Source organism: Psittacula echo, assembly GCF_963264785.1.
Source record: "Psittacula echo genome assembly, chromosome: 10".
Classification (NCBI taxonomy): domain Eukaryota; kingdom Metazoa; phylum Chordata; class Aves; order Psittaciformes; family Psittacidae; genus Psittacula; species Psittacula echo.
The window spans coordinates 21,068,214-21,080,864 of record NC_137741.1 but is presented as its reverse complement, the minus strand read 5'-3'; the positions used below and the strand labels follow the sequence as shown (position 1 = coordinate 21,080,864).

General features: G+C 39.1%; 1 protein-coding gene across 1 annotated transcript in view; it reads right to left on the bottom strand.

Annotated features, from left to right (window-relative positions):
• IQCH (IQ motif containing H) overlaps positions 1–12,651 on the bottom strand; it is a gene marked incomplete at both ends in the record, with an annotated part of 54,847 nt that overhangs the window by 39,409 nt on the left and 2,787 nt on the right. The window contains 5 exon segments of the mRNA XM_080626350.1: positions 405–956; positions 2,193–2,407; positions 3,167–3,295; positions 4,030–4,141; positions 10,726–10,848. Coding sequence (XP_080482476.1) covers positions 405–956; positions 2,193–2,407; positions 3,167–3,295; positions 4,030–4,141; positions 10,726–10,848 — 1,131 coding nt within the window.

The window sequence follows — 12,651 nt, the reverse complement described above, 5'->3', positions numbered from 1 at the left end:
AAAGCAAGCAAACATAAATGAAATTGTGAGCACTAATTAAGAGCCTGGCTGCAAACTTAAATACTTTCTGACAAAGTGGTGACAGGAATGGAGACGAGAGAGGGCTTTTTTTCCCAGCAAATTAAGTGCCACAAGGTATATATATAAGGAACCTAGGTAACGCAGTTAAAACATTGATTTTCTGACAGAACTACTGAAGTCAAAAGCAAAGGGACGTTTTCAGGAGAAACACTGCAACAGATTTTTGCAGCCACAAAGGCTGAATTGCTGATGAAGGATGAAATATGATACTCGGACAAGTGTATGGTTAAAGGGGGAAAAAATGGGAACAGCTTATTGCAATCACTGAAGCAAGAGATGTTTAGAGAAGCAGCGCTGCCGTAACAGCTGGTAGCACTGCACACCTTGGCCCTGATGTGAAAGCTCTCCAGGTGTCTCTGACGTGATTCCTTCAGGCTCTTTTTCACACGTGCCATGTGATTACACGAGCGCCAAGAAGAGCCGATCACACCTGATGCCCACTGCTGCTGCCGGAGATGGATGTAGGCCTTTCTGGCCTGGTAGCATCGCCATGTTGCTTGGATCTTGGTAGCGGCCATTTCAGTACCCCCGTGGCCTTTGTGTCTTTGGCCAGGTCGATTTAAGATCTTTTCCACAGTTGATTGATTCTTTATCACTGACAGAATGTCATTTTTGCTGGGTTTCTCATCACGCTCAAAGTCTGATGCAACTTTTGCCAACTTTTTACAGTTTATTGTAGCCAATGGTACAGCATAGTCCTGGAGAAGCTTTTCTGTGTGCTCCAAAAAAGAGGCAATGCTCCCCCAAGATAGACAATAATGTTGCTTGAATGCCAGAAAGCCTGGAGCTGTCTGGTCTATCGTGCCGTGGTAAACAGCCATGTTGCAATCAAAGCACGGATCCTGTAAGGGCTGGCATGGAGATGTTTGTGGGAGCTGTGGGAAGAGAACAGCCACAGATTAAGAGGAATTGCCATTGATTGTAAATGAGTGGTCAAAACACACGACTGGATTACTATTTATGACTTAACTGTGGGAATTTAAGGATCTGAAACACACTTACGTTGATTTGCGCATCATAACCACAAAGGGTAGCCCAGCTTTATCATAAAACCCGCTGCCACACACAGACCTCAGAGATCATGTAAGAGGAAGAGCATTTTTACAGAAATACAATAATTGCACGTAAGAACTGTGCCTGATTTACCCAATATAAAAATCAAGCTCTACAGTGATTCACTGACTACAATCAGAAAGTAACTGCAATAGCATTAGTCCACTGAGACTGCCTCTGCCTGCCCCAGAAGAATGGATGACATCATGCCAATATAAATGCCAACAGGGTCAAAACTGGAACAGAAATGTTTCTGCCTCTTAACACAACTTTGTGTTTACTGACAACTTCAGCCAGCAACGCATTAGCTCTGATTTTCCAAGTGCACTATTTTCAGGCAATTATTTTTATTTACATTAATAACTCAATGCATCTCCATTTCTCAAGTTTGCTTTCTCTTTGATTTTCAGCGCTCCTCAACGGCACAAAAGTCAAAGTCTAGAAAGATCATGCAAAACTCCAGACAGTTTGCTATGGCACACAATAATTAGCCATAAAAAGAAAGAAATGTCCCTTTTGCATGGGTATCAAGAACTATCAGCAGGCATTAAGCAGTCAAGGTCAACCTCCCCTATAGTCTTCTGTAAATATAAAGGGAAACACTACATTTGCTTAACTGCAGTGGGGGAGATTTAGATGAGACATTAAAAAACTCTTTTATAACAGTAAAGACAGTTAGTTAAGCACTGGAACAGATGGCCTAGGGAGACTGTGGAGTTGCTATCACCGAAAGTTTTCAGAACAGGTTAGAAAAACATCTGTCTGCTATATCACAGATACAGGTAATTCTGCCTGGAGGTCTGGATAACCTCCTAACATCCTTTTGAGACTTATTTTCTAAGAGTCTGTGAAAAAACAGACAAATGTCAGTAGAAGACTTGAGAAAGTAGAAACTGGCAATATAAGAAGTATTTCCTATTTTACTTCAATATTCACTGGGTTTGATTCAAACACCCCTGTACCAAATCAGTGATTTTCAGTCACTTGCTAAACCATCCCTGGTGAAGTCAGTATTAAAAACATGAACAAAAGCCTCATCATCCTCACTGTCCCGATACCTGTGTCTGAGGGGGAATCTGCAGCTCGGGTTCCAACTGCTGAGCTGGATATGTCCACACTCGCTTTGATTTCCTTGCTGAAACCTCAGATCTGCTGGATGGACGTCGTGCAATGTTACCTTTACTAGAGGAGTCTGTGCCATAAATTGCTTGCTTTGAGTTTGGGAAGGTGATGGTGTCTGTATTCTCAGCATCCGCCCCACTACTAATCTCACCTGTACCGAAGGAAAAAAAACATAATTGCAGGTTTCATTGTTAGAAGGGCAACAACAGCACCAAATTGATACTCCTCTACCTACCATTAGGTACTGGCTCACTCCAGTTTGCTCTCATGTCCCAGTGGGCTGCAATTTTCAGTTTCATTCTGTAATAATCTAAAGTTTGAAATATGCCAGCCAACAGCATAGCCAGGATAGCAATGGCAATATGTCAGCACTCACACTCCAGGTTATTCCATATACAATTTTAGCTTTCATTAGGAGGCAGTTTAGAATGTACGTGATGGCTACAAAACCCACAGCGTGTTTTGCTTACACTGCTTGCCATACATGCCACAAGCAGCTGTAGCAATACATTTAGAGTTCACTTTGTGATAGGTCAGAATCATATTGCCCAGAGTAAATTCACTTACTAGGAGTCATTCATTTAACCACACTGCCAAAACAGACTCTTGATCAGCTCTTGTAAGTCATGACTTACACTGGTTTTACACTGGCACCACCAGTCAGATCTTCAGGTTCAGGTGCTTAGAATTTGGAACATGTAGGTAGGAACCTACCAGGATTTCAGAAATGAACAAAGAAATCTGATTCCCACTCAGTTGCAAGACACAGGATGCTCATGCACGTCTTTATGCACTTAGTACTCCTAAGAATTTGACTCATTAGACAGCTGTTTCCTTGTGAGATAAAAGAGGGGCCTGAAAGTGAAGCTGCAGGTGCAGTTGATGGTTGTTATCAATCCTTTGTACCCACCTACAGCTGATTTCTTGTGCTGCCTGTGAAGTTCATGGAAAGGTGCTGCTTTGGATGCAACAGGAGGTATCTGGAGAATTATCTTTGCTGCTGGCTGGATAAGCCTTTGTTCAGTTAGGCTCGGAACACCTACAAGAAGATGACATTATTGAACAATTCATATATATTCCATCTGTGAAAGAATTAGTAGCAATAAAGAAAGAATTCAACAAAGGCAGACCAAAGTTACTGCAATTCCAAATCAGAACTAGAAAAGCAGCAGTTTTCTGTTATTGAAAAAGTCATCTTTCAATATTCAGTATTTTACCTTCAAGGACGGTGAGCTTTGCCTATAAAATACATGAAAGATACTGTAATGGTGCTGATTCCAAGAAGAAATTATATGCTTTGTACAATGGCAATTTAATAAGCAGAATGGGTGAGAATTTGCTTTTGTAAACCACAGTAAAGGTGGACTCGTTGCTAAAACAGTCCAAGTGCAGGGCTGGTTGAGATTGAATGATTCATAACCAGACGTTCATGATAATTGTTTATCCTGACCATGTTTAGTCATACAAGAACCCTCCATCACAAACAATTCTTCTTTCCAGTAGCAACTGAACTCTGTCAACTACAAGATAACTGACTGAAGGAGGGTGACTGATGCTCAACATAAGATATGCTGTGTTCTAAGTTAGCTACCACATGCAGTAAGTAGTGTGAGGTTGATCTCTACCCTTTGCAGTCTGTGAGATCACAATTCTTACAAGTTTTGAGGTGCCAGAAAATTTGATTACCAGACACCTGCTGCAAACAGCAAACAACATGGGTTACACAGCATAACTCTGGTGGCAATGGTACCCAGGTGGGCTTCTGTGACTCACCTTTCCTTAGATCTTCTTCTAACAGGGGTAAAGGAGAATCCACGTAATGAAAGGCAGGCAAACCCCATAGGCTGCTACCTGCATGACCCTTCACAATCTTCTGACTGCACATCTAGGAAGAGACAAAATCTTTTAACAGAGAAACCCAGGATTTGCAAAGACAGGCTTTTCTACTCCTGAAGTAATAAATCATATGTATATATATATCTATAATGCATACACAGACAAGGTACCAAAAGAAAAGGAAGTACTTTCAAATACGTAAATAACTTTTCTCTGGAAGGAATACCAGTGGAATTACAATATGTGGAACTACTCACAAACCAGGTAACAGTATCACAGACTTCTGAAGTTCCAGAGTTCCTCAAGGACAGCAGGGGATGACACAGCCTGATAATGTGATGTGGAAACATGTGCCACGCTGGCTGTGCTAATGTGGGATTGAGGCTCCTTCACTTCCCCAATTAACCTGTGCTTGCCTGAGAAAAACAGAACCTGCTGGTTCTAAGTGCCAGAAATTCAAGTGGTGACGCACATCACTTTGGGACAGCAATACCATGTGTCTCACTGTTACACATACAGAGCATTGCACAAGGAAAAGAATATATTGCCTTCTTATCCTTCAGTACTAGAAATACAAACATTCTGTGTTATGATCTCACATTTTTGCCCCTCTTTCCAGTATCCTGAGTACCACATCCCATGCTTCTGTGGGTGACAACCTGTTACCAGTTACTCCATTACTCTAATGGTTAGAAATTCTCACACTGGATAGAAATGTTTGAACCCTACTGATGGGCTATGGGGAAGAAAACACAATGCCTTGTGCTGGGAAATTTTTTTAGTTGCTTTTTAAAATACTGTTTCATTATGAATGATAAACTACCTTAAAATAGTATTAAATACACAAAAGCAGAGAGCTAGGAAATATTGATAGAGCTGCAAAATGGGAAGAATGGTATTTACCTCTTTCACAGAGCACATTGAGGCTTGCTGGTTTGAAACACTAGGTTTTAATGACTGATTATCATGCTGTGTACGGCTTTTAGTACAACAGGATCCAGACCAGAACTTTGAGCACTGTGTTATAATTAGCGAATAACATCAACCATTAACTTCAGATAAAGGGGTAGACAATTCTAAAGAACTGCTTATAATCCTAATAGGGAAATGAGATAGATCAAAATAAACTATTCTAATTTTTCCTTCCAATTTGTATAATAACACTGTCCACAAGAAACATTATGGAGATAGAAAATAGGTTTGGTTTATCATAATAGAGAATCTTTCAGAGAAATCATAGGCACTCATTTTAGTTATGGCCATTACAAAGCATTATGCTTTAAGGGATCCAGATGTATGAATCTTCATGTCCTTGTGTTCCAAGAAAATAGCAATAAGCATAGAACAAAGATTAACTTTACACCAGCTGGCGTGTAAGTGGCTTGATACTGAGGAAAGAGAATAATAAAGCACACTTTTCCACTCACTCCCAGCCCCAGCAGTTTGTTGTGGACACAACAAAAATACATAAAATGAGAAATTTAATTAAACAGTGACTCCTTTTCCAGGCTGTTGCTATGAGTAAAGCAGCACTGATTTTACTACTGGTCAGTTTTATCCTAGTTTAAATCCCAGGAGTTTTGTTATGACAAACGGTGCTATGAAACATACATATTTGATTTGTGCTCATTGAGATACAAGCTACAAAGAAAAGCAATTCAGGTGGAGTGTGTGAGTTCAACAGCAGCCTAGAGGCTTCTGGCTTTAACTGGAGATGGGTATTTAATTCTTCTTTGCTGTACCCTTTAATTTCTATAAAGTGCATGGCAAGGACAGTGCCACTGTGATTCACTGCACAGTACAGACGACACTGTTCTGGGGCAGCTCTGTAGCTTCACTGTTACCTAAGAAAATCCCACCCAACCTGTACGCTCTCTTCCATGATTTAACTTTAAAAGATTGCATCTTTTTAAACGGTTTTGAATAGATTTCCATCTGCTTATGTCAGTGTAATTCAAAACCTTTACTCACACCTACAGCTTTTATGCATAAACACAAAACATAGTGAATTTAATACTAGATATTCCAGAAGTAGCAGATCCTACTTAGCATTTTAATGCTTGTAGTGAGACCCAAACTACCATAGAAGCAAAGGATTGCACCCCATCCAGCACTAACCTGTAGGCACCTCACCCGCTTCCTCTCTGGCAGACCCCAAGCAACCATTACTGCTGTTGGGAATGGGAATCTCAGGTATTTTCCTGCATGAATAATGTCTTCTAGGGAAGTTTGTCATGAAGATTATGATTCAGCAAGAATGCTTTCCTGAAGTCAGCACACAGGGTACTGCTTCATCGTGGGCACTTTTATAGTACAGTTTTATAGGGCAGGGAGCCCTTCATTGCAGTGCAGACTGAGGCTTCTTTGCCTTGAAACATGCTTGGGGTGTGTGGAAAAACTATTTTTTTCCATTTCAAGCACTTCTGAGTGCAATTAACCTGGGACAGGAGAAAAACAATTCTGTTACCCTTCTGAAGGGGTTTTCTCCTGTGGATAAACCTCTCCCACTTGATTTTTTTCTTTTTGCTTCATTTTAAACAGGGCACTTGTAAGACCACAGGGATTTTCTGATTAGTTCTCTATTTGTTTTCCTTTTACCCAGCAATATTTAACTAGAACAACTTCCTTTTTTAGATACATTTGTCATATGCTCTTTCCCCCAGTAAAAGAATAAGAAAGTAGTATTAAATACAGAGAAAAGATGAGTGCCATCCCATACCAAAAATACAGTTTATCAACCAGGAATATTAAATAGATGAGATTTGGTAAGTAAATAAAAAAGAGCTTCAAGCAACAGGAGAAGATCAGTTCAGATTGTAAAAAACTCCAGTGGAGTAAAGGTAGAGGTGCCAAGTGATCGCTCTTTGCTCTCAACCACAGAATCACAGACGTAGAAATGGTGGGTGGTTAGAAGGAATCTCTGTAGGACATGAAGTCCAGTCTTGAGTTTACTACCCACAAGAGACCAGGTCAGCTTTGGTTTTGTATGGATATGAACTACTACAAGATTTCTTTGCATTTTATACTTTCACAGCCTTACAGTCTAAATGGATGTACTTTTTCTGTGTTGATTTACACTCTGAGCTGCCAAGCAAGGAAGCAGTATCAAAGAATAGTTTCACTCACTTCCATCATCTATCAGCTTCTATTGGGAAAAAGGGGAGAAGAATCTTGTTCTGACAATCAAGGCAATAGCAATAAACAATAAATAAAGAAACTGTTTAAGTCTGGTTTCAAATAACCAGATTTGGGTCTTCCAAGTCCAAGAACCAGCATGTGGAATTAAGTGCAGAAGCACTGAATGCTAAGTAAAGGACAAATTCTCACCGGTGTCAGTGGAACTACTCTAATGTTAGATGAGTAAAATTTCTAAGTCTCTGTATGAGATTTAAAATAGGAACCATTTTTATGACTGGTTGTCTTTTTATTCAAGATGATTAATGCTATTTCCCTTAGATGTAATTCTAAGGTATTAATACACATTATTTCCCCTCTGATTTTGTTTATCTACAGGAAAAACTCCAATTTAAGTGGAAAGCCCAATGTTAAACCTTCAATACGGAGCAATTAGGCATCTTTAACAGCAGATCTTGTATGTTATTCTTACCTACTTTAAGCTCAAAGTAACCAGAGATGGCTCTGAACTAACCATTTTCTATGTACATGTTAAAATCAAGCTTTGTTCCTCTCATGGCCTACTTCTAGCTCTCCCAGACATTTACCTCTGTCCAAGTTGTGCCATAACAGGTGCAGAGAGAATAGATGGAGAACTTGAGTGAATCCCACATCTGCTTTTCGAAACAGGCGACAGAAGCAGCACAGAAGGAAGTAAGAAAGATAATTGCTGGCTTGAACCACAGTACATTTTACTTGTGGGCAAAGGGCCAGCTTACATGAGGCAGAATATGCAGGACCAACTTATTGGAATTCAGGGGTGGGCCTCCATTCTTGTCCGGAGACAGCTGTAAACCAGCAGCCCATAGCATCCCAATCAGGCACTGAGTTTTGTCAAGGAATGCTGATATGTACAGAACCAGCTTCAGCAGCTTTGGCTGCACCCCTACCTAGCACAGTGACAGTCAATCTCCAATTCCAGATGACAAGAACTGGATAAAAACTTAAAACAAATGGTGACCTTTCCAAAGATTAATTTGTTTACCAACAAAATGTTCTACGTTTGTCATCTGAGATGGGGGTGACCTTCACATTCCCATTTCTAGGTTGAAAGGATGCTGACTGGAGTCATCTGTTAAGTTAAATCTCTCTCACCAATTATTTCCTTTTTATTTTTTAGTGACAAGAAGATTTTATTAATTCTCTGTGCTTTTCATTATGATTACATACCATAATACACATGCAACAAGCTTCTTTTGATTTACTGTAGTGTAACATCAATTTAAGTCTCATTCTGCTACCACTGCCAAATTATGCCGGGACTGTAATTATAGCCACATGCATAGGTTTAAAACACAATCAGGTCTGCAGGACCAAAAGACCCTGTTTTTTTCTACACCTTCTTCTAGTCACTTGAAATGAAAAGAATTGCCCTGCTTTGCCTTACTTTATCATTTTGGAAATGAATAGGCATTCGGTGATAAGCATTACTTATTACCTCGATGCAAACACTGAATAAAGAATGAATAACGGAGGATATGATCAGAATGGTGGTGCTCAAATAAGTTAGCTTAAACCCTTCCCAGAACAGAATCACTGCCATCACCATTAGAGCCACGCTATGTAAGATGCAACTCATAAAGGCTAGAAAACATCACCATATTAAATTTTACCTCATCAATAAATTAAAAGGTTCCTAAGTTTACAGTATAGTATACATCTGTAAGAAAAAGGACCAAAAAAGTGCCAGTGTAATTCAGTAAGAGAACTGCAGTCCTCAGAAAATGAAAGGTGTAGTTGTGAATCTTTTCTACATTGCAGCAGTACATCAGGATTATTTTTGCTGCAATTCAGATTGCTATCTGTTTTCCTGTTGTATACTCCACGGGAAGTACACGTATTTAATCATTATCTATTCATCATTTTTCATATGTTACCCAGATATGAGGCACAAACTAAAGTGATGCCCAGTCTGCACGCAGTGTTTCAAACAAAATTAGGGTCCTCACTTTAAGGTAACTACAGAACTTTCCAGAGGATAAAGCATTAGTGCTTATCAGACCCAAAAAGGTACCAAAGGGCAACAGATAATTGTTCTTAGTTTCTATCATAAAATCCAGCATCAGCAACTTTATAATACCAGAAGAGCAAGAAAAGACATTTTTCATGAAACAATAAGATCCTTACTAATAATTTTTCCAGCTAATCAAACAGCAGGATAATAAGAAGTCCATGTAGATTTGTGCTGACCTGTCTGGTCACCTCACAACCAGTGTGCTTTTAATCTCATCACATTTCTGAATGCTCAGGTCGCCTCGAAAACTCAAATGCTGACAACTCCTGGAAGCACCCTGAATGCAGGTAACCAGGCAATTAGATTTTAATTTACTTCAATGAGAGTCCTTCTGCCACCGATTTCTTTTGGAGAGAATCTTTGAACTAATGTACACATGTAGGGCATGTACACGGGTGTATGTGTGTGTGCGCCCGTGTGTGTGCGTACAAATATTGCCCTCTAATGGCTGATGAGTAAAACCAGAAGAGGAAGCACCCAGTTAATTCTTGTAGGTACTTTAATTGATGGTTTTTTTCAAACTAAACCCCATATTATTTTAGACCTGCAACTACACATCAATTTATTTGTTACAATTGGTGATCTATAACTATAATTCCTTTAAGCTCAAGTATAGCTCACATGTAACACAAGTGCCTTAATGTACTACCTCAGTAGTGAATTTTGCAAATCTTATTGCAAAATTTTACTCCCAGTGAAGCCAGAACATTTCAAAACACAGATTGTGTCATGGGATTTGGAAACTCCTAAAAGGCATTTACTTCAGTAAACCCTGTAGGATAAACTAGATAGGAAATATGTACTTGGTTTTTCAGCCCACCCCCCCGTCATGAGCAGTCCCTTAGTAGCTGTAAATATGTATTAGAGAGCTTGACTAATTCACACTGAAGGTTTGTAATTCAAGTCAGCATTAAGAAGTTCTCTCTGATCCGTGCATGTTTCAGTGCGAGCAGTGAAACACATGGCTCTCTGCAGTAGTATAATATTCCTCTCTGTGAGTGTTTTAGAGTGGTTCTAAACAGCTATTAGCCATGATGCCTTTTTCTAATTAACTCTGTATCACAGGGTTAGACAAATCACCTCTTCGTCTGGGCAACAGCTTTCAAAAAGCATTTTTTACAAGTGGCAGCTTACAGCTGTGCCATTCACGGGTTCTGCTCGTGTTCTTTAAAACCAGACACCCCAGAATGTCTCCTACAGCACTGGGCTTGCTTCATAATGCCTCTGTTACATAGATTAAACTGTAGAAGAGGATCCTCGTGCAAGACCACTGGCCATATTCTTTCATGTGGACCACAGTGCTGTGCTTAAATATCAGTGTCCAAAAGTAGGAAGTTCTGAGGTATTTTCACTTAAAATAAATCTATTTAGAACCGATATGTATTAACCTTAATAGTGAAAACTAATACATATAATAAGCCCTTAAGATAAAATGAGTTACTTACAGGAGCAGATTTTTTCATAGTTATAAGTGGCAGCTTGATCTCATTGTTCTGTTGTTTTAAACCAGCTTTACTATCAGTGTTCTCTGGATGAAGCATAATCTTCATATCCATTTCCACCTGCTGCTGAAATACATGATAGGCAGTGTCTTAAAAGCACTGCACTAGGACTGAAGTGTGTATAAGCAAGAATTGGACAATATGTTCATGAATTTGCAAAATTATGACAAAAATTCATGTCGTTTTACTATCCACACAGAACTGGGCAGACGAGGAGGAAGTGCCTTTTGAGCAGCAAGGCATACAACTGCTATTCACATACACGTTTTGCCAAAATTGGTTCAAGTAATTCCATTAAAAGCTCTGAGATTTCCACATTTGCAACTCTTTGAGTTAAATTCTGAGTGGAAAGGACAATCAGGTCGGACTCACTTGATTAACATAGGTCATTTGTGAATTCCATCTCCCTGGGTTATAACAAATGTTTTATACACCCCTATCTATTGGGATAACGTTATATTGCATTCTTCCCACAGATTACAGTAAGAATCCAATCCACCTTGGCCATGTTTGTGAGAGACTTGAATTCAGGAGTCACTGACCTGATGGATCAGAACAGCTTCTTCGGATTGGTTATGGCCCATTGGCTCCATGTAGATAGAGCACTTGCTTGTAAGTAAATGAGGAAATAAAAAAATCCTTATAGTAATAAGAATGAACACATAGTAGTTTCTTAATGTACTGTGTTATCTGCATGGAATGAATTCAACTCTTTTGCTAATAAAAATTATTGATTTAAAGCCCAGTGGTCAAAAAAATACTTTTAAAGTTTCCTGTCATGAGAAGTATCTAAAGCACACACTTGTTCTAGAAAAACCAGAAGTGGTGCCATGTATTTGCACTAGAGTAGAAGTTTCTTAAGTTGAAAACATTTTGGTTCATCTCAAGGCATGTGCTTTAGTTTACACCTGGATTTCTATCTGGTCTATCAGCATCTCCCAATACTTTTATTGCAGTAACACTGTTAACAAGACTCTGCACCCAACAGGGTTTATTTACCAACTAGTGCTAAATAAGGAGGAGTCCTTATGGAGAATATGCTTAATTCCCATGACATGAACACAACAATACAAAAAGCTCCCTTACTTAGCAAGATCCACCTCAACATATATCTACACAAGAACTTTGATACTTCTGTTGTGTGAATGTAAAAAAAAAAAAGTGAGAATTTTATTTTTTGGCAAACAAAGTATGCCAAAAAAGCTCAAGAATCATGAGATGTGTATTTGAACTATTAAACCATTGTGAAGCACTAAAAATGGTTTAATTCATTTATCTGCACAATATAGTCTCTTCTTTTGATAGTAATTACAAGCAGATGTATCAATGAGATGCTCATTTAGGTTTGGGTTTGTAAGAACAGAAGTTATTATCCAAGCCAATTACTCTCTTACCCACATGGCTGCACAGAGACAGAAAGTTCAATTTTCACCTCATCAGTGATTTTGTGGTATTTATTTTATTACTATAACATACCACTGTACAGAAAGGAAACTGCTTGTGCTATTATGAAAGAATTGGAGGGAAATTGAATATCTTCTCAATTAAAATAGGAGATGAGTCTCAACACAGACTCCTCACCCAGACTGACAGTGCAGTGATCAATGCTGCAGTGGCAGATTCCACACAAGATAACAACAGTTGAAATGCTTACTAAAAAAACACCTGATAAAAGTTACTTTGTCAGCTGAAATGCGTGGCAAGTGACAACTCTGCATTTGCAGGATTTGGAGTGGATGGTATCATGGGTCTCTTCCATCCATATTATCCAAAGTCTTAAATTTAAGATGTCTTGAACCATCTTGATGCAGAAAAAGAATATACTGGAGTATACAGAACAGGTTGACATCTTTGGTACAGTGAAATGGT